Source organism: Suncus etruscus, chromosome 8 (assembly GCF_024139225.1).
Source record: "Suncus etruscus isolate mSunEtr1 chromosome 8, mSunEtr1.pri.cur, whole genome shotgun sequence".
NCBI lineage: Eukaryota > Metazoa > Chordata > Mammalia > Eulipotyphla > Soricidae > Suncus > Suncus etruscus.
The window spans coordinates 70,347,793-70,368,623 of record NC_064855.1 but is presented as its reverse complement, the minus strand read 5'-3'; the positions used below and the strand labels follow the sequence as shown (position 1 = coordinate 70,368,623).

The window sequence follows — 20,831 nt, the reverse complement described above, 5'->3', positions numbered from 1 at the left end:
ACATTCATAACTTCTGACTAATCACTCTCATTTGTTTCCAATTTCCACTATAGTATGGTTTACTCACTATGGATACAATCACTTTAATGGTCATCTGGTGAAGCCCAAGTTAGATGCCTGTTCTCACGCAACCCGAAGATCAAGACTGTAATTCTGCATATAGACTATATTGTACTGCATTGAGGTTGGCTTTTTGTGGCCTCTAATGCCAAAGTTATAAGCCATTCACGAAGAAATTTTGCTGCTCTACCCTGAAATACAGATTTTATCTGACAATTTTTTCATCTTTCCTTTCTCTTTGCTCTGTATTTTTGTCTTAGTAAACTTATCTCTTTGTTTGTTTTTGTTTTTGGGTCACACCCTGCAGTGCTCAGGGGTTACTCCTGGCTTTACAGTCAGAAATCCCTCTTGGCAGGCTCGGGAGATCATATGGGATGCCAGGGATTGAACCGGAGTCAGCCGCTTGCAAGGCAAATGACCTACCAGCTGTGCTATCGCTCTGGCCCCATACCTGATTTTTTAAAGTATGTTTTATAATAGTAAGAGAGTAGACTAATATACAAGCCAAACTTTGCTCTCTACAAATCTCTTCTCTTTGAAGTTCCCTACACTGCCCTCTAGAACTTAACAACATCACCACCCCACTCATTCTATATTTAGTCAGTCATTGCCTCTTGTCCTGCCTTTAAATTGTTTCTTGAATTTACTTCATAATTCATTTTCTTTTTTCTTTTTTTTTTGTTTTTGTTTTTGTTTTTTTTTTTGGGCCACACCTGGCGGTGCTCAGGGGTTACTCCTGGCTGTCTGCTCAGAAATTGCTCCTGGCAGGCATGGGGGACCATATAGGACATCAGGATTCGAACCAACCACCTTTGGTCCTGGATCGGCTGCTAGCAAGGCAAACACCACTGTGCTATCTCTTTGGGCCCTCATAATTCATTTTCAATTATGCTGGGTTGGGTTCCTTTGTCTTCTCTGATACTTTTCCCTATGGCTATGAAACTTCATAAAGAGGATATAATGACACCAATTCCTTTCTGAACTTTGTGTTCCTCAGCTATTACAAAATACAGTCACATGGTGTGAGAGAACCCTAGGAATTCACCTCTTCTCTAATTTCTCTCCCATTTGCTTTGAGCTTATTTTCAAACTCTTAACTCTAAGTTACGCTGGCCTCTCCAAATGGACTCAAATTCAAGTTTCCTCTGCTTGTAGAGGTCCTTTATCTAGGCCAAAGTCACACAAACTTCCTTCAATCTATGTACATTTGTTATGATATGATAAAGTAATAGAAAAAAATATAAAAATAATAAAGTAATAAAAACAGAACATTTAGAAACTTCATGCACAACTCTACTCACGGATCACTCTTGGGGGGCCCTATGCTGTGCTGGGGATCAAATGCAGGTTGGCTTCATGCAAGACAGATACCTTACCCACTGCACTATTGTTCTAGCCCCAACATTTAGAAACTCGTATGGCAAATTGACAAAATACCTTTGTTAAATGTAGCATTAAATAACATGGACTATATTTTGTATTTTAATATCATTATTTCAGTATTCAATTAGAGTTTGTTAAATTATTATTTTGTTATTCCATTATGGGAAGTAAGCAAAACCTGGTCTCTCTTTAAAATTTTTTTATTTTAAACATCGTGATTTACAAATTTACTCATAGTTGAGTTTTATACACAGATTCAATTCTACCACTGGTGTCAACCTTCCTCCACCAATTTTTCCATTCCATGCCTCCCCCCACCACTAAGCCTGCCATCATTAACAGGCAAAAAAACTTTTTAAGTTTGAAAACTTGGTTTGCAAATTCCTGGTAAAGACTATCCTTCCCCTATATCCTTAGACACTGTCAATTGAAAGTACACCCATCCTTCAGTTCTAGCTCATCTGACATTTCTGATGAACTACTCACAATTTTGTCTAATTAATACAGCAGGTGGTTTAAAAACATTCAGTGCCGGGGCCGGGAAGGTGGCGCTAGAGGTAAGGTGTCTGTCTTACAAGCGCTAGTGTAGGACGGACCTCGGTGGTTCAATCCCATATGGTCCCATATGGTCCCCCCAAGCCAGAGGCGATTTCTGAGCACATAGCCAGGAGTAACCCCTGAGCGTCAAACGGGTGTGGCTCAAAAACCAAAACCAAACCAAACCAAAACAAACCAAACCAAACATTCAGTGTCATTTGTTGATGTACTGTATCTTTCGTTAAGTGTCTTCTTCCTTAGGTTAGTTACTAAAGGCCAAGTATCCTTGGCAAAGTCAATATTATATATATCTACTGAATTAACAGTTACAGACCAATTAATATAGATGGATAAATATTTTATGTTCTGTACACAGGAATAAAGTGTGTGCTCAGAATATAGTCTAAGTTTTCAACTTGCTACCTAACTGCCTTTCAGCTTCTTAGTCTCCAGATTGTGTTTGCATTTTACACTAGCGGTACCTGATTTAAGGCTGGCCTCACACCACTGTATCTCACAGCTGGGGCACTGTTGACACCCTTCTGGGGTTAAGACTCATGTGACCTTCATAATGCAGATCATGTATCTTGTCCTTCCAAATCTATTCTAAGATCCTTTTCCTCTGTGCTTTTGCTGCAATTTATACATTCCTCTACCAAGATAATTACCATATATTACCCTACCTATCTTCATGCCCTTACTATCAAGTACAATGCATGTCAGTTGCCAGTGCTCAAATATGTCCTGACATGAATTCATTTTGAACCACTGAAGAAGAAAAAAAAGAAACACAATTGTTGGCTCATGGAGATAGCATGCTAGTCAAAGCAACCAGATAAAGGCTAATTTTCTGTTTGTTTTTGGGTCACACCCTGCATTGCTCGGGGGTTACTCCTGGCTCTTCGCTCAGAAATCGCTCCTGGCAGGCTTGGGGAACCATATAGGATGCCGGGATTTGAACCGCTGGGATTCAAACCACCGTCCTTCTATATGCAAGGCAAACACCCTACCTTCATGCTATCATCCAGCCCCCAATAAAGGCTAATTTTATTCCATTTAGCTTGAGGATGAATTTGCCTTGCATGCAGCTGACTTCAGTAATATCCCCAGCATTACACATCACCAAGTGCCACCAGGAGTAATTCCTGAGCACAGAACCAGGAGTAAACCCTGAGCATAGCCAGTGTGACCTACCCCATAACAACAACAACAACAACAACAACAACAAAATCAATGGCTTTTTGTAAGAATGGCTATTTGCTTTTGTTTGGGAATACTAGGACTGGAGATTCTGATACTGAAACAAGTATAATTCAAAATGATTACAGACTGTTGTTCTAATGAGGAAATTCTTGCCTCTGTGTCCCAATAAGTTCTATAACCAAAACTCTCATATAGAGAACCCAGCTGAGAAGCCAAGGAAGGTCAGTAGAGATACCTCTCTTAATTGAGAAGAATGACACATGCTACAAACAGAAGTGCATGTTGAAGTGGTGACAGCAACATTTACTATTTCTCTGATCTCAGCTCTGTCACCTGGAATCATTTAATGGGTCTGAAGCTGTGCTTTGGTAAATCATCTCAAATGATGATCTGCTAGTTCCTGGCGAGACTTCTGCTCACCAAGGAAACACCCATACTTACTGGAATTACAAGGCAGTCTTAAAATTGCTGGAAGTTCTGAGTCATTTCCAGACCCATAGGAATGGCAGAAAATGGCAAAAAAGGGTATTTTATCTGCTTTCTTGTTTTGGTTACAATCTAAAGATTTAGAGAGTATAAATTGGGATAGGAGCAAGGTTGGGGCATGTTGGTTTTCAATGATGTACATCCGAAGCTTATATAAAATGCAATATTAAAAAAGAAGATTTACAATTCATACGAGGCTCTCCTTACCTTAGAGTATGTTTTATTTATTTTTGTTTGAGTCACACCTGGTGGTGTTCAGTGGCCTACTTCTGGCTTTGTGCTGGTGGCATGGATCAAATTTGGGTCTCCTGTTTGCTAAGCATGTGCTCATTTTGTTGAGTTACTTCTTCAGACCCAGTAACTGTTTGAAACTAGTACTCTTATAAACTCAGTACTAAATGGCCTGCCTATGAATAAATACATTTCAATAAGAGAAATATTTGAAGATGTGTTGGAATCTGGATATTGATATAAAATATATAATGATGTAAAATTTATGAACATAGGTAAAAATATACTTAGAAAATTGCAGAGTTGGACAAAGGTAAGAGATTTAATAGGTGATGGCCCTATGGGGCTCCATCTGTTTACTAAGTCACCTGACCCAGCACAAATTATGTTATCATTCTAATCTTCAGTCTCCTTGCTATGTAAAGGGAAACAAACATATTTCATACAGTTGTACAAATAGAGGTAATATGTAACTTTTCTTGGCTATTAAATGTAGAAAATAATACTTACTAGTTGTTATAAGGATAAAGAGTCGAGTGAATGTTGGTACTTGTAGTCAGATTAATGAATAATGAAAAATACAATTCAGGTAATGAATTCAGGTAATGACAAAGCTAATCCTGCTGAATACTGCTTCCCAGACTTTATACAACTGTGGCCTTTCTAATGGTTTCTTTTTTTCATAGCCTCTCCTATTCTCCCCTATTCTGTTAGTCTAGTGCCATGGCCCTCCATTTATATGATTTTCACCTGTAGCCCATCTGCACTATCCTGGGAGCTTATAGGAGACACCCCAAGGGTTCCCAGCTAAGTCACAATGACACAGAGAATGCTATGTACTTGGCACTGTTTTCTATGCTTTATAAATATCACTAGAGCCAGTTTTGGTAACTGCCTCATTGTATGCCCTCATTTTACAGAGCCCAAAGTGTCTGGCTATGGAGCTGGCAATACTAACCACTCAGCTATGATGAGGAGGGCAGCGGTAACAAATAAACATGTGATATAAGGCATTTAGTAGAAAACTCAGCACACTGGCATTATTGAAATACTAGGGCTTGTAAAGATAAAAACAGAAATGTTACATCCATTTTAGGTACTTATTTAAAGATTCAAGTACTTTTTTTTAAACTCATAATTAAAATTCTTTATTTAAAGAAAACTCCTGTATTCAAGAATTATTCTAATATTTTATTTGTTCATTACTGGTGAATTCCCTTAGAGATCCATATCTTACACCTTACACAAAACTTGCAACATTTGCGCTAACCAAACCAACTCTAAATGAACTACTCTAAGATCAATTATATAAACCAAATAATCAGCTGTAACAGTACCAATCCTACAACACAATGTCACAACAGCTCTTTCTGTCAATAGTTTCCATAAATGTCAGTGGACTAAACTCTCCCATCAAAAGGCACAGAGTAGTGGATTGGATCAGGAAACAAAACCAAACCTAGACATTTATTGCTTGAAGGAAACAAATTTAAAACCTCAGGATAGACACAGGCTCAGAGTAAAAGGATGGAATGCAATCATACAAGCTACTGGAAAAAAAAGCTGGTACAGCCATACTTATATCAGACCAAATTACATTCAATCTCAAGAAAATATGTACAGACAAGGATGCATACCACTTACTGATCGGAAGAACAACAGATCAAGAAGTACTAACTCTGATCAACATATATGTACCAAGTGAAGAGTCAGCAAAGTACTTAAGGCTTTTGCTCACAAATCTAGAAAAAATATGACAGTAACATGATAGTAGTGGGAGATTTCAACATGCCACTCTAGCCACTGGATAGATCCACTAGGCAGAACATTAACAGGAACATAAGAACCTTAAATGAGAAACAAGGAGAGCTGGGACTAATGGTTCTATACAGGGTTTTTCTTTCTCAAAAAGCTGAATATACATTCTTCTCAAGTGCACATGGAACATTCTTTAGGATAAATCACATTTTAGGACACAAGTCTAACTTACAAAAAAATACAAACACAAGAATTATATCAATTGGGGCCGGGCGGTGGCGCTAGAGGTAAGGTGCCTGCCTTGCCTGCACTAGCCTTGGATGGATCGCGGTTCGATCCCCCGGTGTCCCATATGGTCCCCCAAACCAGGAGCGACTTCTGAGCACATAGCCAGGAGTAACCCCTGAGCATCACTGGGTGTGGCCCAAAAACCAAAAAAAAAAAAAAAAGAATTATATCAAGTACCCTATCAGACCAGAATGCCACAGTGATCAAGATTGATTGTAAAAATATGTGGAGAAAATCTAACACCTGGGAACTAAACAATATGCTGCTCAACAACAGCTGGATCAAGGAGGAAATCAAGGGAAGAAAATAAAGAGATTTCTTGAGACTAATAATAATGAAGAAACAAATTATGGGACACAGTAAAAGCAGTAATAAGGGGAAACTCATAGCAATACAGGCCTACATAGGAGAGAAGAAAAGACAAAATTAACAACCTAAACGAAACTATATATATCAACAAAAAGGAAACCTAAACACAAACAGAAGAAAAAAAAAAAAAAACCAGAGCAGAAATCAACAATATAGAAACAGAAAATTAGCCATTCATCGGTTGTAGGGCATCTTGGTTGTTTCCAGAGCCAGCATTCTTCTTTTATTTTTTTTTAATTAAATTTTTTTTTGTTTGTTTGTTTTTGGGTCACACCCGGCAGTGCTCAGGGATTACTCCTGGCTTTATGTTCAAAAATCGCTCCTGGCAGGCTCAGGGGACCATATGGGATGCCCAAATTCGAACCACCAACCTTCTGCATGAAAGGCAAATGCCTTACCTCCATGCTATCTCTCCGGCCCAACGTTATCCTTAATGATGAAACATTTAAAGCATTTCCACTAAGGACAGACACTAGACAAGGATGTCCACTGTTTCCACTTTTATTCAACATAATAGTAGAAGTCTTAGCAATAGCAATCAGGCAAGAGAAGAAAATTAAAGAAATCCAAATTGAAAAAGAGGAAGCCAAATTATCTCTATTTGCAGATGACATGATATGTATCGAAGACCCTAAAGAGTCCACAATAAAGCTCCTAGGAACAACAAATCAATATAAATAAGAGGCTGGATACAAAATCAATACATAAAAGACAGGTGCGTTCCTTTATACAAATAACAATTCAGAGGAGAAAGAGATTAAAAAATTTAACCCATTTAAAATAATGTCCAAAACTATCAGTTACCTAGCATTCAACTTAATAAGTGAGGAAGGGAGGTGAAAAACCTATACCACAAAAATTTCAAAAAACTAAAATACAGGGGCCGGGTAGGTGGCGCTGGAGGTAAGGTGTCTGCCTTGCAAGCGCTAGCCAAGGAAGGACCGTGGTTCGATCCCCCGGCATCCCATATGGTCCCCCCCAAGCCAGGGGCGATTTCTGAGCACATAGCCAGGAGTAACCCCTGAGCGTCAACCGGGTGTGGCCCCCCCAAAAAAAAACCAAAAAAAAAAAACAACTAAAATACAAAAACTTAAGAAAAAATAGAAGACGACAAAAAATAAAAGAACATTCCATTTTCATGAATTGGAAGAATCAATATTATCAAATAACCATCTTATATAAACTACTAGATTCAATGCAATACCTATTTAAATTCAGACAACATTCTTCAAGGACTTAGAAAAATAAATTATAAAGTTTGTGTGGAACCATAAAAGACCTAGGATAGCCAAATCAAAATTGAAAAACAAGAAACTGGGAGGCATCTCATTACCTAATTTGAAGCTCTACTACAAAGCCATAGTGATCAAAATAGCATGATACTGGGAACAAAGACAGACTTTCAAACTAATTCGTCAGAATATTACCTAGTGACAAACCCATATATAAGTCAATTATTTTTTGATAAAAGATTCAAGTACTTTTATCTTAATACTTTAATTTACCTTAAAACTCTTGCCTGCTATTATGTAAGATAGACTTTCTCTTGTTCAGTTAACTAGGAAGAGAATAAAAACCTTTCCTGAAATAAATGGAAGCTATTTAGAAAGTTACTAATCTCAGCCTGCCCCATCCCTTTTTTGGTTTTCAGTGTCATACCCAACAGTGCTAAGGGGACCATACACATTGCTAAGGGTTGAGCTGGAGTTGACCTCATGCAAGGAATTAGTACTTGTAGTACCCTGTATTATCTCTCTGTCCCCCTTTATGGATTTTAAATGTAGTTGACCATTTCTTGTATTCACCTATTTAATTGTAACAGAGTGCTTTTCACTGATAGTATAAATTCTCTGTCAAGATTCTCTTTGAAGGCTGAAAGCAAAACAGCAATATTTTCTCAACATCATGATAGTTAGTAGAGTTAACTTCTTTTTTTTTTTTTTTTTTGTTTTTTGTTTTTTGTTTTTTTTTTCGTTTTTGGGCTACACCCGGCGGTGCTCGGGTTACTCCTGGCTGTCTGCTCAGATATAGCTCCTGGCAGGCACGGGGCACCATATGGGATACTGGGATTCAAACCAACCACCTTTGGTCCTGGATCGGCTGCTTGCAAGGCAAATGCTGCTGTGCTATCTCTCTGGGCCCCAGAGTTAACTTCTTTTTTTTGTTGTTGTTTTTTTTTTGTTTTGTTTTTGGGCCACACCCGGCAGTGCTCAGGGGTCACTCCTGGCTGTCTGCTCAGAAATAGCTCCCGGCAGGCACGGGGGACCATATGGGACACCAGGATTCAAACCAACCACCTTTGGTCCTGGATCAGCTGCTTGCAAGGCAAACGCCACTGTGCTATCTCTCCGGGCCCCCAGAGTTAACTTCTTAACGAGATAAGTGGAATTGTGTTCCACTACAAGATTTTATGATGGAGGATCTGACTTTTCTGCCCTTAGGTGGTACTTTAAAAATAATACCATTTATCTTAACATCTTATCCAAAGGATTAGATTTTATCCAAAGGATTGGAGTGAGGATTAAAATGATGTTTGTAAAAGTAGCTATGTACAGTCTGGTCTACAATGAATACCAATCAAGACATTATCTTAATGCCAGATGAGGATTCTGATTTTTTTCATTAAAGATCTATTCTTAAATCTTTTTTTTCCTGATCTATGGATCATTTAAGGACTTAATTGTCTACAGGGTAAAATTCAATGCTGTTTGGATACTCTGATGGCATCTCAGGTCACTCATAATCTGTCCCCCACCACCTTAACAGCCTCCTTTGCCACTATTCCCAAAATGTTATGTTCTCAGCTGTGTCTGACAACCTGCTCTTCTATGAACTCACTGTGCTCACCTACACCTCTGAGCATTTGTATATGCCATGTCCTGTGTCTAGAAAACCTTAACCATCCAACACCTGGAAAATTCCTCTTCCACGTGAACTCAACTTTCACGTGAATTCAAGCACTGCATTCTCCACAAAGGTTTCCTCACTCACCACCACCCCCACCCCTGTCCCAGCTTTATTTACACATTTCTTGACAGAAATTAGGAAACTTTTTTGTTTTCTTTGAATTCCTTCTCTGACAGGCTGCATTTGTAGTTTCCTATCCTTTTGCCCAGTGTATATCAAGACAACATTTTAAGTTCAGATATGTTGACTCTACAAAGGAGCCAGAATGATAGTATAGCTGTAAGGCACTTGCCCTCTATATGGTTGACCTGGGTTCAATCTCTAACACTCCAGTCTGCCAAGGAACACCAGGAGTGATTCCTAAATGCAGAACCAGGAGTAAGCCCTGAGCAATATTGAAGATGGCTAAAAAGAAAAGCAAAAAAATGTGACAAATGGTTGAATTTGATTAATACTTTAATCATAGTGTAAGCACAATCTCTTTTTCTCTTTGTCTTTTTTGAACCATTCCGAATCTTATTTATTCATCTATTGCCTGTCCTGACTCTCGGAGCTCACTCAGAATTGCTTTCAATGACAAGGGCAATGAGCATGGGTTAAGTGACAAAGAAAGGACTCAAACTTCCATTGTAATATTGTTCATAGACTCTATATAAAAATACAAGGTTTTATCCTTATTTGTTGTATATGGCATTTTAAAAGAGCAAATGGGTTACTTCTTACATGCCCAGAGACATCCAGTTAACTACTATAAAGATATTTCCTTTCTTTTCCCTTTTGCAAATTATATAGAACATTTCCTAATCTTCTGATATAATTTAGACTATTTTATTTTTTTAAATGAGGTTCTCCCCAGAGTTTTAAGTTAAAGTACTTAGATTTTAAAAATGTTAAAGAACTTCTTATCTTCAATACCATTCAAATAATAATAAAACTTCTCCTCAAAAAAAAAAAATCAAATGAAGAGCCTTATAGAAGCATAAACTGAAGAAGAACAAAAAGAAGAACAAAAAGAAGAAGAAGAAGAAGAGAAGAAAAAGAAGAAGAAGAAGAAGAAGAAGAAGAAGAAGAAGAAGAAGAAGAAGAAGAAGAAGAAGAAGAAGAAGAAGAAGAAGAAAAGGGCATAACTAGAGGTAATCAACTTCACACACTTCATAGAAAGGAAATAAAAGATTAGAGCAGAATAAAGAAGAATGTGCCTTGGCTCAAATTCTGTCTTTTCTCCCTTGCAATGAGGCTTCTTTTTCTTTTTTTAGGCAAAACAATCTTGTTTCATTTGTGGTTTTAGAGAATACCTGAGCACTTCCTTAAATATTTGTGCAAACTTGTCTGGCCACAATTTCAAATGCAAAATCTACTACTGGTAGTCCATATTTAGGAAATACTGAAGCATCTTAGTGACTATTTTTAGGGGCAAGAACAATAGGAAGTGGACCAGTAGCAGCAAGTTTGTGGTGCAGGCATAGTGTAAGCGGGAGAGAGAGGGTGGTAGAAAGAATCTAATAACCATAAAGACTTCCCAGTCTGTATGATCAAAATGTTCCTCTGGGGCCAGAGAGTAGTATAGTATGTAGGGCGCATGTATAGCATGAAGCTAATTCAGGTTTGATCACCTGCACCTCATATTCAGGGGTCCTTTGAGCAGTGCCAGAAGTAAATTCTGAGTAATCCTTGAACATCACTGGGTGTGGGTCAAAAACAAAAAACACACTGTTCCTCTATATATTCTATCAGTGACTATAAAATGGCACATAGAAAGAGAAGATAATACCATTTGAGAATTTCTAGCAGAATAGAATGCCCTCAGAATCTTACCAAGTGAAAATCAAGGAGTCTGGTATTATTTTTTGTTACAAGTAAAATTACTAAGTCTTGGACAGGAGGAAAGGTGAGGTAAAATATTTTTCCATGGGGCCGGGCGGTGGCGCTAAAGATAAGGTGCCTGCTTTGCCTGCGCTAGCGTTGGATGGACTGCGGTTCGATCCCCCGGTGTCCCATATGGTCCCCCAAGCCAGGAGCAACTTCTGAGCGCATAGCCAGGAGTAACCCCTGAGCATTACCGGGTGTGGCCCAAAAACCAAAAAAAAAAAAATATATATATATATATATTTTTTTTTTCCCTTGGTAAAAACTCAACTAAGAAAGTCATGGAATGAATTTACAGTTTCATTCAAACATGTTAGCATTGATTAATTTTTTTCTGATGTGCTGATTATGGTTCATTTGCGTCCAGATCATTTTCTTGGCTCATAAATGTATATTTTCTAGGCTCATTACCTGTAAATTATCCAGGATGATTCGTAGTGAGTGTACCTGACGCCGAACAGCACCTGAAAACCTTTCATAGCTTGCTGCATCATATTCACTCATTTGGATTTCCTTTAGCCTGAAATCAGAGAAGGCAAAAGAGTCAAGTTGAAATTACACACATTTCAGTAGGCACTTTGTTTCCATTTACCTATTGTTAGAAATAGAGAAAACAGGTTGGTCATTTTGATTGACATGAATAATGACATAAATTGTTATCTCCAGCTGGAGTTTCAAAGGAGGAAAATAAATATGAAGTATATCTACTAAGTGAACCCTCCCAAATTGGGTTTTATACTGCTGTATACATAGTATATCATTTTGCTCATGCATTTCTATAAATTTCTATAAATAAAAGGGGAACAGCTACTAGGGTAGATAATAAATACACAACTAAAATTCCTTTTCTTTTTTATTTATTTTTGGGTCACACCTGGTGGTGCTCAGGGCTTACTTACTCCTGGCTCTGGACATAGGCATCATTCCTGTTGGGCTTAGGGGACCATATGTGGAAACTGAACCTGAGGCAGCCACATAGAAGGCATTGTTAATGTCCTATCCGCTGTACTATCACTGTGGCCCCATGTATCTCAAATTTCTTCCTTTACACAATCTTCTAAATTACTATGTGTATATGTGTAGATGTTCATGATTGCAATGTTGGATGGAGGTAAATAGCTGAAATCTTTTGTTTGTTTGTTTATTTGTTTGTTTATCATGGATTTAACCCAGGACTTCACATATATGAGACAATATTATTTACCACTGATCCATATCCTTGGCCTCAATAGGTGAAACAGCAGGAAAGTAGATACTCTGGTGAAGGTGTGAAGTTGAAATGTATATGCATGAAACCATATCATAACAGTATAATAAATTAAGGTGTGAAGGTGAAAGAAAATAAATTAAAAATTAAAGAATATACTTAATCACTTTGGACTGCAGTAGAAATCCAAATGCTAAATAAGAATGGTCACTGTTATTCTTAGACAAACTGAACTGGGAAGAATCTATTTATCACTGGGCAGAGAGATAAGGCTAAGACTCTTACAAATCACTTTACAGTTATGTCTAAAACCACCCCCGTGCAGATAGCAATTACCTATACCTACATGCCCTCCAAAACTAGGTTAACTCACCAACTCAGGTTTCAAAATCTTGCTTGGTATTGTCAGTAAAACAAATTCTTCTTTGTATGTACAGTCTATAAATATTCATGATAGAACCTCTATACCTCATTGTTAATAATAGATACATGTTTCCCTCTATCATAGATTTTTGTTTTTGTTTTTGACACACACCTAACAGTATACAAAGCTTCCTCCTGGCTTTGCACTCAGGAAACATTCCTGGTGGGGCTCAGGCAATCTATGGTGCTAGGCATCCAATCCAACTTAGGCATAAACAAGGGAAGAGCTTTACTCACTACTAGTCCTGTTCTCCAGCTCTTATTGTGCTGTCAACTTTTTCTTTCCAGGGAACCAGAGGAACAATAGGTAAAGGTGCTTATCTTGCACACAAATGATCTGGTTCCATCACTGGCATCCTATATGGTTCCCCAAGCACTGAACACCAAGCACACCTATAGGAGTGATTTCTGAGCATAGAGCAACGACCAAACATCACTGGGTGCCACCCCCAATAAGAATTCTTTTCAGAGTAGGAAATACGCATTATGTTGGGAACTAGTGCACACACCTGTGTATACACACATACATACACACACATATATATATGTGCATAACAACAAAATTTGGTGAAAATATATTTAGTATATGTGATGGACTCGGATATTTTCTCTTTTATCCCATGGAAAAAGGAAGTATTTTGTTTGGGGCCACACCTGGCTGTGCTCAGGGTGTACTCAGCTCAGAACTGAGTTTTGGTAGTCCTTGGGAGAACATCTGTGATGCTGAGGATTTGAACTGGGATTGGCATGATACAAAGCAAATGAATTAACCTTTATACTAGCTCTTTGTCCCCTCAAATGCCTTTTGTTGTTATTGTTTTGGTAGGGAGCCAGACTAGAGGATACTCAGGGTTACTCAGGGGATCATATAGGATGCCAAGGATTGAACCTGGGTCAGCAGCCTGCAAGACAAGCAACCTATCCTCTCTACTATCTCGCTAGTCCTGCAAGGTTTTTATTTGTTTTTAAAACACCCCCCCCCAGTACCTAGCATAATCTTCAGCATCCAATGGTACTTGATAAATTCTTTAAACAGTATTTTAAAATATCAATGTATCTATCAAAAGATACTATCAAAGGTATATACTATATGAATGGTTGTTTCCTGAGGCAATACATCAAGGTGTCCTAACTTGAATGTACTCTCTGTCCTAATATAAAACAAAAAAATATATGTAAAGGACAAGTGTTTTGAAAATACCACATGCTTTCCTGCTTAGTTTTAGCAGCTCCTTAAAACTCCCTATAAATTCTCATCAGACTAAGTTATGTATCTCAACTATCAAAGCAACAGAAGACCAGCACAGTGAGTTCCACAAGTTATGCTATCTACCCTTCTATACCTAAGAAGTAAATGTTCATTTTCCCAAAGGGAGATTAGGCAAATAGGCAGACACAGTTTATCCTTTGCAGAAGGAAATCATATATACAACCACATCAAGGAAGGAGTCAGGCACATGATAAGTCATCTCAAGTGGACTGGACTTTATAGAGAGATTATGGTTAGCTTGAGATGTAGGACTACCTCTGACATATTCATACTGTATCCTCAAGCACAACACAGGCTATTTTAATTATGAAGAAGTCTGGAAACATATTCTAGGCAGTCTTGGCTTTCAGAAAGATCACCTACAAGGTGCGCAAATTTGATAACATTCTGAAAGATGAAGAGCAAAGGAGAGGGAAAAATATATGAAAAATGTAACCTCTGCTCGGACAAACCTGCCAGAGCTAATACGCTTAAGCCCACAAAACTAGCTAAAAATACATCTTTCTGCTGCTTTTAGCCTGGATCAAAACTGCAAGGCACAGCTGCTTCACATCCCAGTAATCTAAATGGACTAACTGCACTTTGTTGGCAGAGCATACTCTTGAAGGGTATATTTATTATTACGTAAGAGTCTGAGAATTTTAGTTCTCATTTTACATTTTTTTATAAGCTAGACTTAAATACTATAATTGGGATCAATTACAAGAAAACATCAGATCTACTGTGTATGGCTGATTAGTTTTGCAAATAGTGGTGAGTAAAATTTCCATAGTAGATGTCTACCTTAAACACTTTCCTAAGTATATGAAGACACTGTACCAACTACTTCATGCACATTTTATTGTTTTTTGTCTCACCTTATACTTGTCTTGTGCTTAGTTGTGGATTAGTCTCTCTGGTTAATATATTTCTGACATATAGAGGCTGGTAACTAGCTGAAATTCAGGAACAAATAAATGCTAACTAATGTGACGTTAGGGTTGGAGAAATGAAATACTTTTGTTGCCTTGCACCTTGTCAACCTGGATTTGATCTCAGCACCGCATATAGTTCCTCACTAGGAGTGATCCCTGAGTAAAGAACCAGGAGTAATACCAGAGCACAGCAGGAATGACTCCAAAACAAACATCAACAAAAATGTGATGCTAATGTTGTATTCAGCTCTTCAATGCCTTATGGTGGATCTCAAGTCATTTGGATAGTTCTGATAGCGAGTATAGTTTTAGTTTATATCTCAGTTAAATAGTAAAGGGTACTAATAGTACTTATTGTAATGTGTGTGCATATTATTCATTCCATGAATCCATATGAATGTATCCCATGAATCAGATTCTGGGTTTAGGCACTGGGACTATATAATGGAGCAAATAAACACCATACATATAAAAAACTTAATGGGGGAAATGATCAACTATCTATACAGTTCATAATGGGAAAAAGTGATAAGAACTATAGATGAAGTGTTTTAGAAAGCAAAAATATGGGTGCCAAACTCACTGCACATATATAGAACAAAAAAGGAGTCAAAGCTATTTGATGAAAGTGAGAAACTGATACTTTTTTTTAGAAAAATTATAACAGTATCATGTTTCAGAGGATATTGACATATTTATTTTGAAAAAAAAAAGGGGGGGGCATCTTGGATCCACATTTGTTTTGCAGTTGGGGAAACAGGGACATAGAATTGATTATACACTTTCAAAAATGCTTAAAAGTTCCATAACAAGAAGCAAAAGAAAACACTTGAGCAGCAATAAATTGAACACTAATCAAATGAAAGTTTTACTACACAAAAGTAGAATCATGAGCCAGAATGATAGCGCAGTGGTAGGGTGTTTGCCTTGCATGCGGCTGACCCAGGACGACCTGGGTTAGATCCGCAGGATCCCATATGGTCCCCAAGCCAAGAGCAATTTCTGAGTACATAGCCAGGAGTAACCCGTGAGCATCACAGGGTGTGGCCCAAAAACAACAACAACAACAACAAAAGTAGAATCATACTTCATTGTTTTATTGTTACCTTTTATCAGTCTCACATCCTTTTATTTCTTTTTCTTTCTCTTCCTCCCTCCCACCTTCTTTCCTTCCTTCCTTCCTCCCTCCCTCCTTCCCTTTCACTTTCCTTCCTTCCTCCCCCCTCCCTTCCTCTCCCTTCCTCCCTTCACCCCTCCCTCCCCCTTCCTCCCCCTCCCTCCCCTCCCTTCCTCCCTCCCTTTCCCTTCCTTCCCTTCCTTCCCTTCCTTCCTTCCCTTCTTCCTTCCCCCCTCCCTTCCTCCCTTCCTTCCTTCCTTCCTTCCTTCCTTCCTTCCTTCCTTCCTTCCTTCCTTCCTTCCTTCCGCCATATCTCCCTCCCTCCCTCACTCCCTGCCTGCCTCCCTCCTTCCTGCCTCCCTCCCTCCCTCCCCCCCTCCTTCCTTCCTCCTTCTCTTCCTTCCTTCCTTCCTTCCTTCCTTCCTTCCTTCCTTCCTTCCTTCCTTCCTTCCTTCCTTCCTTCCTTCCTTCCTTCCTTCCTTCCTTTCTTCCTTCACCATAGCCTGCAGTGCTCATGGTTTACTCCTGGTTCTGTGCTCAGGAATCGATCCTGGCAGGCTTGGGGAGACCATAAGGGATGCTGGGAATCGAACCTGGGTTTGTCCCAGGTTGGCAGCATGCAAGGCAAACGCCCTACCACTGTGCCATCACTCTGGCCCCAATTTCTTCCTTTTCTTTACCAAACTTTTATCTAGTTAATCTTTTGTGTGTATGGTATTAGGGATTGGGCCCAGGGCCTCACATGTGCAAGGCAAGATCTCTATACTGAACCACATCCCAGCCCCCTTTATTAACTTTTTACTCAAATCTTTTGTCTTTCAACCACTTTATGGTCTTTTCTTTATGTGGATTTTTTCCCCCTCTGTATGACTTTCTCATTGATTTCCTTTCATATCAACACACTTTCTATCTTACAGTCACGATATATAGTATCCCATGACTTCCTTTCTATGGGTCCTTTGTCCTTAATAGAACCCAGTTGCATAGTAGTAAACAGACAATACTTAAAGGTTTTCCTGCTTTTACATAAACTATTTGTGTATCAGAACATACTAAGCACCTGCTACTTATGCAGAATTTGGACATTAACTCATGAGGTTTTGAGACTGGAAATAGTAGGAATAACTCACTGGAGAAGGGAGAATGACATATGTACAGTGTATAGATACAATATAATTTTAATGCTCTCCTAAATTATTTTATCAATATTTAAATTCAAGCAAAACCTTTCTTATTGTACTCCTTTCACCTCTTTCCTTGAGAAATTTAAACTTCCTTAAACATGATTTTATTCATATAAAAGTATATCATATAAAAGAATATTTATATGATATGCTTTTATATAAATATGCTTATATATGCAGATAGATAAACATAGTTATATATGTCTTCATACCCTGACAGAATGAGAGGGAAATCACCTTTCTCCAGCACTAATTCAGATAGTAAGAATCAATATTCATAGTTGAAAGTTGCTGGAGGGAAGGAAAGCCTGCAGCAAGGATGAGAACACTTGACCCTTATTTACCTGCTGAGCTTCTGAGGGTCCTAAAATTCTCAGACTTCCCTGAGGGAGTGGCATGAGGACTTTTGTTTTTGTTTCCATTGTTCTGGACTGTTTACTTGCAGGCTGTGTAAGCACATTATGTAACATAATACCAGATGTTCTATGTGGGAGGACTTTCATAACTCACATACACTGGGGCATGCTTTTTGCCTAACTGCACCCAGCCATTCTCTCTGAGCACAAAAATGTAAGTTTATTTCCCAAACCACTACCAGTTCTTTCAATTCTTTTTTTTTTTTTTTTTATGGGTTTTTGGGCCACACCGGTGACACTCAGGGGTTACTCCTGGCTGTGCACTCAGAAATCACTCCTGGCTTGGGGGACCATATGGGACACCAGGGGATCAAACCGAGGTCCGACCTAGGTCAGCCGCGTGCAAGGCAAACGCCCTACCACTGCGCCACAGCTCTGACCCCAAATTCTTTCCATTCTGAAGGAGATATTGTTTGGCTTGTGGTAATTTTCACTTTAAGAAAAAGAATACGGGCCGGGCGGTGGCGCTGGAGGTAAGGTGCCTGCCTTACCTGCGCTAGCCTAAGGAGACGGACCGCGGTTCGATCCCCCGGCGTCCCATATGGTCCCCCAAGCCAGGAGCGACTTCTGAGCGCATAGCCAGGAGTAACCCCTGAGCGTTACCGGGTGTGGCCCAAAAACCAAAAAAAAAAAAAAAAAAAAAAAAGAAAAAGAATACATAGTAAAAGCACTGTCTAGATTCCTCCCATTTCTTGATGGTTTCAATCAAAATGATTCAAATTGATTCTGAATTGTCTGAAAGCCACAGATTTGCTGGCCTTGTCCAGCATGGTCTACCCATGGTCAGGATCTTCCCATTCAATCTCATGTTCCACCATGCTAGCTGCTACTGCTACTCTTTAACTTTAGCAAGAATGCCAACTCTCTCTGTCAGGTACACTATGATCATCTGACCTCTGTGTCTCTGTACATTTAGTTTTTCCTTCTTGCAAATCCTGATTGCACTCAAATCCCACCTTATAGAAGCACTGTACTTTTCTTCTCTGTACTGCTAGAGAGCATGGACTCTGGAGCACCCCGGAATACAGAACTTAATAGAGTATGCACATATGTATACATGCATTAGTTCTGTCTTCATGAAAATCAGAAAGATTCCTCAGGGTAGGAAAAGACCACTATGTGAGAAAACTCATGAGAAAGAATAGTGGATTCTATGTTCACTCAATTGTCTCTATTGGTGAAAGGACTGATTATTTCAGTGTATGGTACAAGTTACTGCAGCAAGTGGTGACATTTACAAATTGGGGTTGCCTCAGGGTGATTTCATCACTGAAGTCAACACTGATCTAGAGGCTATAGGCACTTACCTCTGCTGGAACGCTCTCTGGCCCATCTCTCTTGCAGCTTTCTTCACCTCCTCTGGAATTGCATCTTTCTCAACCTGTGACACCTGGTACACAGTGTGGCCAGAATCCAGCCTATAAGGGCCGCCTTTGCCACCGAGACCTGCAGTGTCTCTTCCCCCTAGGAGGTAACCATGAAAACCTACCTTTATCTGAACCAGATTAAATGAGTCAAAAAACATGAGGCATATTAATTATACTTTGCTAATAACTAAATACCTTTTTAAAGCTGTAAGGCACAAATATAGTTGAGCTTATAAAGTGCTGGTAGAAAAATGTGTACAACGTCCAGTAGAAATATCTCTTCTGTACTCTCAGTTGAATATGACCAGCAGCCAGGATGCTAATAACTAGCCATTACTATAGACCTCACAAAGTGAACCATTGAAAAGGAAAAGTGTGACCTGGTGTATGTTGGGTGGAGCACACTAGGGGATCTGAGTCTTATCCTAAGATGGTCACAATACCCCTGAATAATGCCCTGTTGTAGTCGACATAGATTTAGTTTCTCACTCATAGTACCCAGATGTTGTTTTAAATGAAATTAAATAGTTCTAGAGTTGGTGTGGAGATGTGAGGCCAAACTGGCTCCTGCAGCCCCTACAGCCTGGCAGGTCTGAAGGTTGCAGGGTGAGGACAGAGAGATTCACAAAGCAGTCAGATGAATTTCCAGGAGTCAACCAGCTTTATTTCACAGTCCTAACCTAACATATACATTCCCTCAAATGGCTTCTATGCTAAGCCTTTTTCTAGCAGTTACTTCTCTACTCTTTCTGGCTCGCTCAGCCTCTGTCTCCCTTTCAGCTGCTTTTTCCAAGCTTCCTTACTGACTAACTCCCTTTGGTGATGCTACTGCTGCTGCTTCTTTGCTGATGCTCAACTGCTGATGCTGAATCTCTCTGTTGAACCTCGCTGTTGATTCTCACTGCTGCCCTCGCTTCTGCTACATTTCTTAACTTTCCTTCTTAATCTCTCTCCCCACGCAAGTCAGCTTCCTTTGCCCCATTCCAGGTGTGGGCAGTTATGATGCTTCAGGTGGTATAAACAAGCAGTTAGGGAAGGGGATGCCCACACCCAGACTTAAGTTCATCATATACTTGGGGGGGGGCACACTTGGCTCTGCAATCAGAAGTTACACCAGGCAGGCTCAGGAACCATATGGGATGTTAGGGATTGAACACTGGTGGGTTGTGTGCAAGGCAAATGCCCTACCCGCTATGCTATCACTTCAGTCCCTGGCTCACATATTTCTTGAAGTCTTGAAAATGCTGAGTGATATTTGTGGTCTTCTAGATTCTCCTGGTGAGAAGGCACAGTAGGATTCAACTGGGTCATTGGACACTATGAAGCACTTGCTCTATTCTCTTATAGGCTGGACTTTGATACCAGCCTACTTTGGTAGACTTCTATACAATGATCTCTGCTTACTTTTGATTGTCATGAGCAGAATTCAGCATGTGGATGAGGAGAGCTGAGTTTTTGTTTTGTTTTGTTTTTGTTTTTGTTTTTGTTTGGATTTTGGGTCACACCCAGCAGTGCTCAGGGGCTACTCCTAGCTCTACGCTCAGAAATCACCCCCGGCAGGCTCAGGAGACCATATGGGATGCTGGGATTTGAACCACCGTCCTTCGGCATGCAAGGCAAATGCCTTAACCTCCATGCTATCTCTCCGGCCCTAAGAGCTGAGTTCTTGACTTCTAAATTCCTCTCCAGAAAATTTTACGGGGTGATGGTGGTGAGAAGTTTGGGTTACTTTCAGGGCTTATTCCTGACTCTGTGCTCAGCATCCACGCATGTTAATCTTGAGGAATGATATGTAGTACTGGGAATGTAACTGGTGTTAAATTCCTGCAAGATATTGGTCTTAGC

General features: G+C 39.3%; 1 protein-coding gene across 1 annotated transcript in view; it reads right to left on the bottom strand.

The window, feature by feature from the left end:
* The window catches only part of VWA8 (von Willebrand factor A domain containing 8), a 381,934-nt gene that overhangs the window by 45,260 nt on the left and 315,843 nt on the right, over nucleotides 1–20,831 (bottom strand). The window contains exons 39-40 of the mRNA XM_049778742.1: nucleotides 18,927–19,083; nucleotides 11,500–11,608 (exon numbers count right to left, since the gene is read on the bottom strand). Of these exons, the coding sequence (XP_049634699.1) occupies nucleotides 11,500–11,608; nucleotides 18,927–19,083 (266 nt within the window). The remainder of the gene's footprint in view (nucleotides 1–11,499; nucleotides 11,609–18,926; nucleotides 19,084–20,831) is intronic.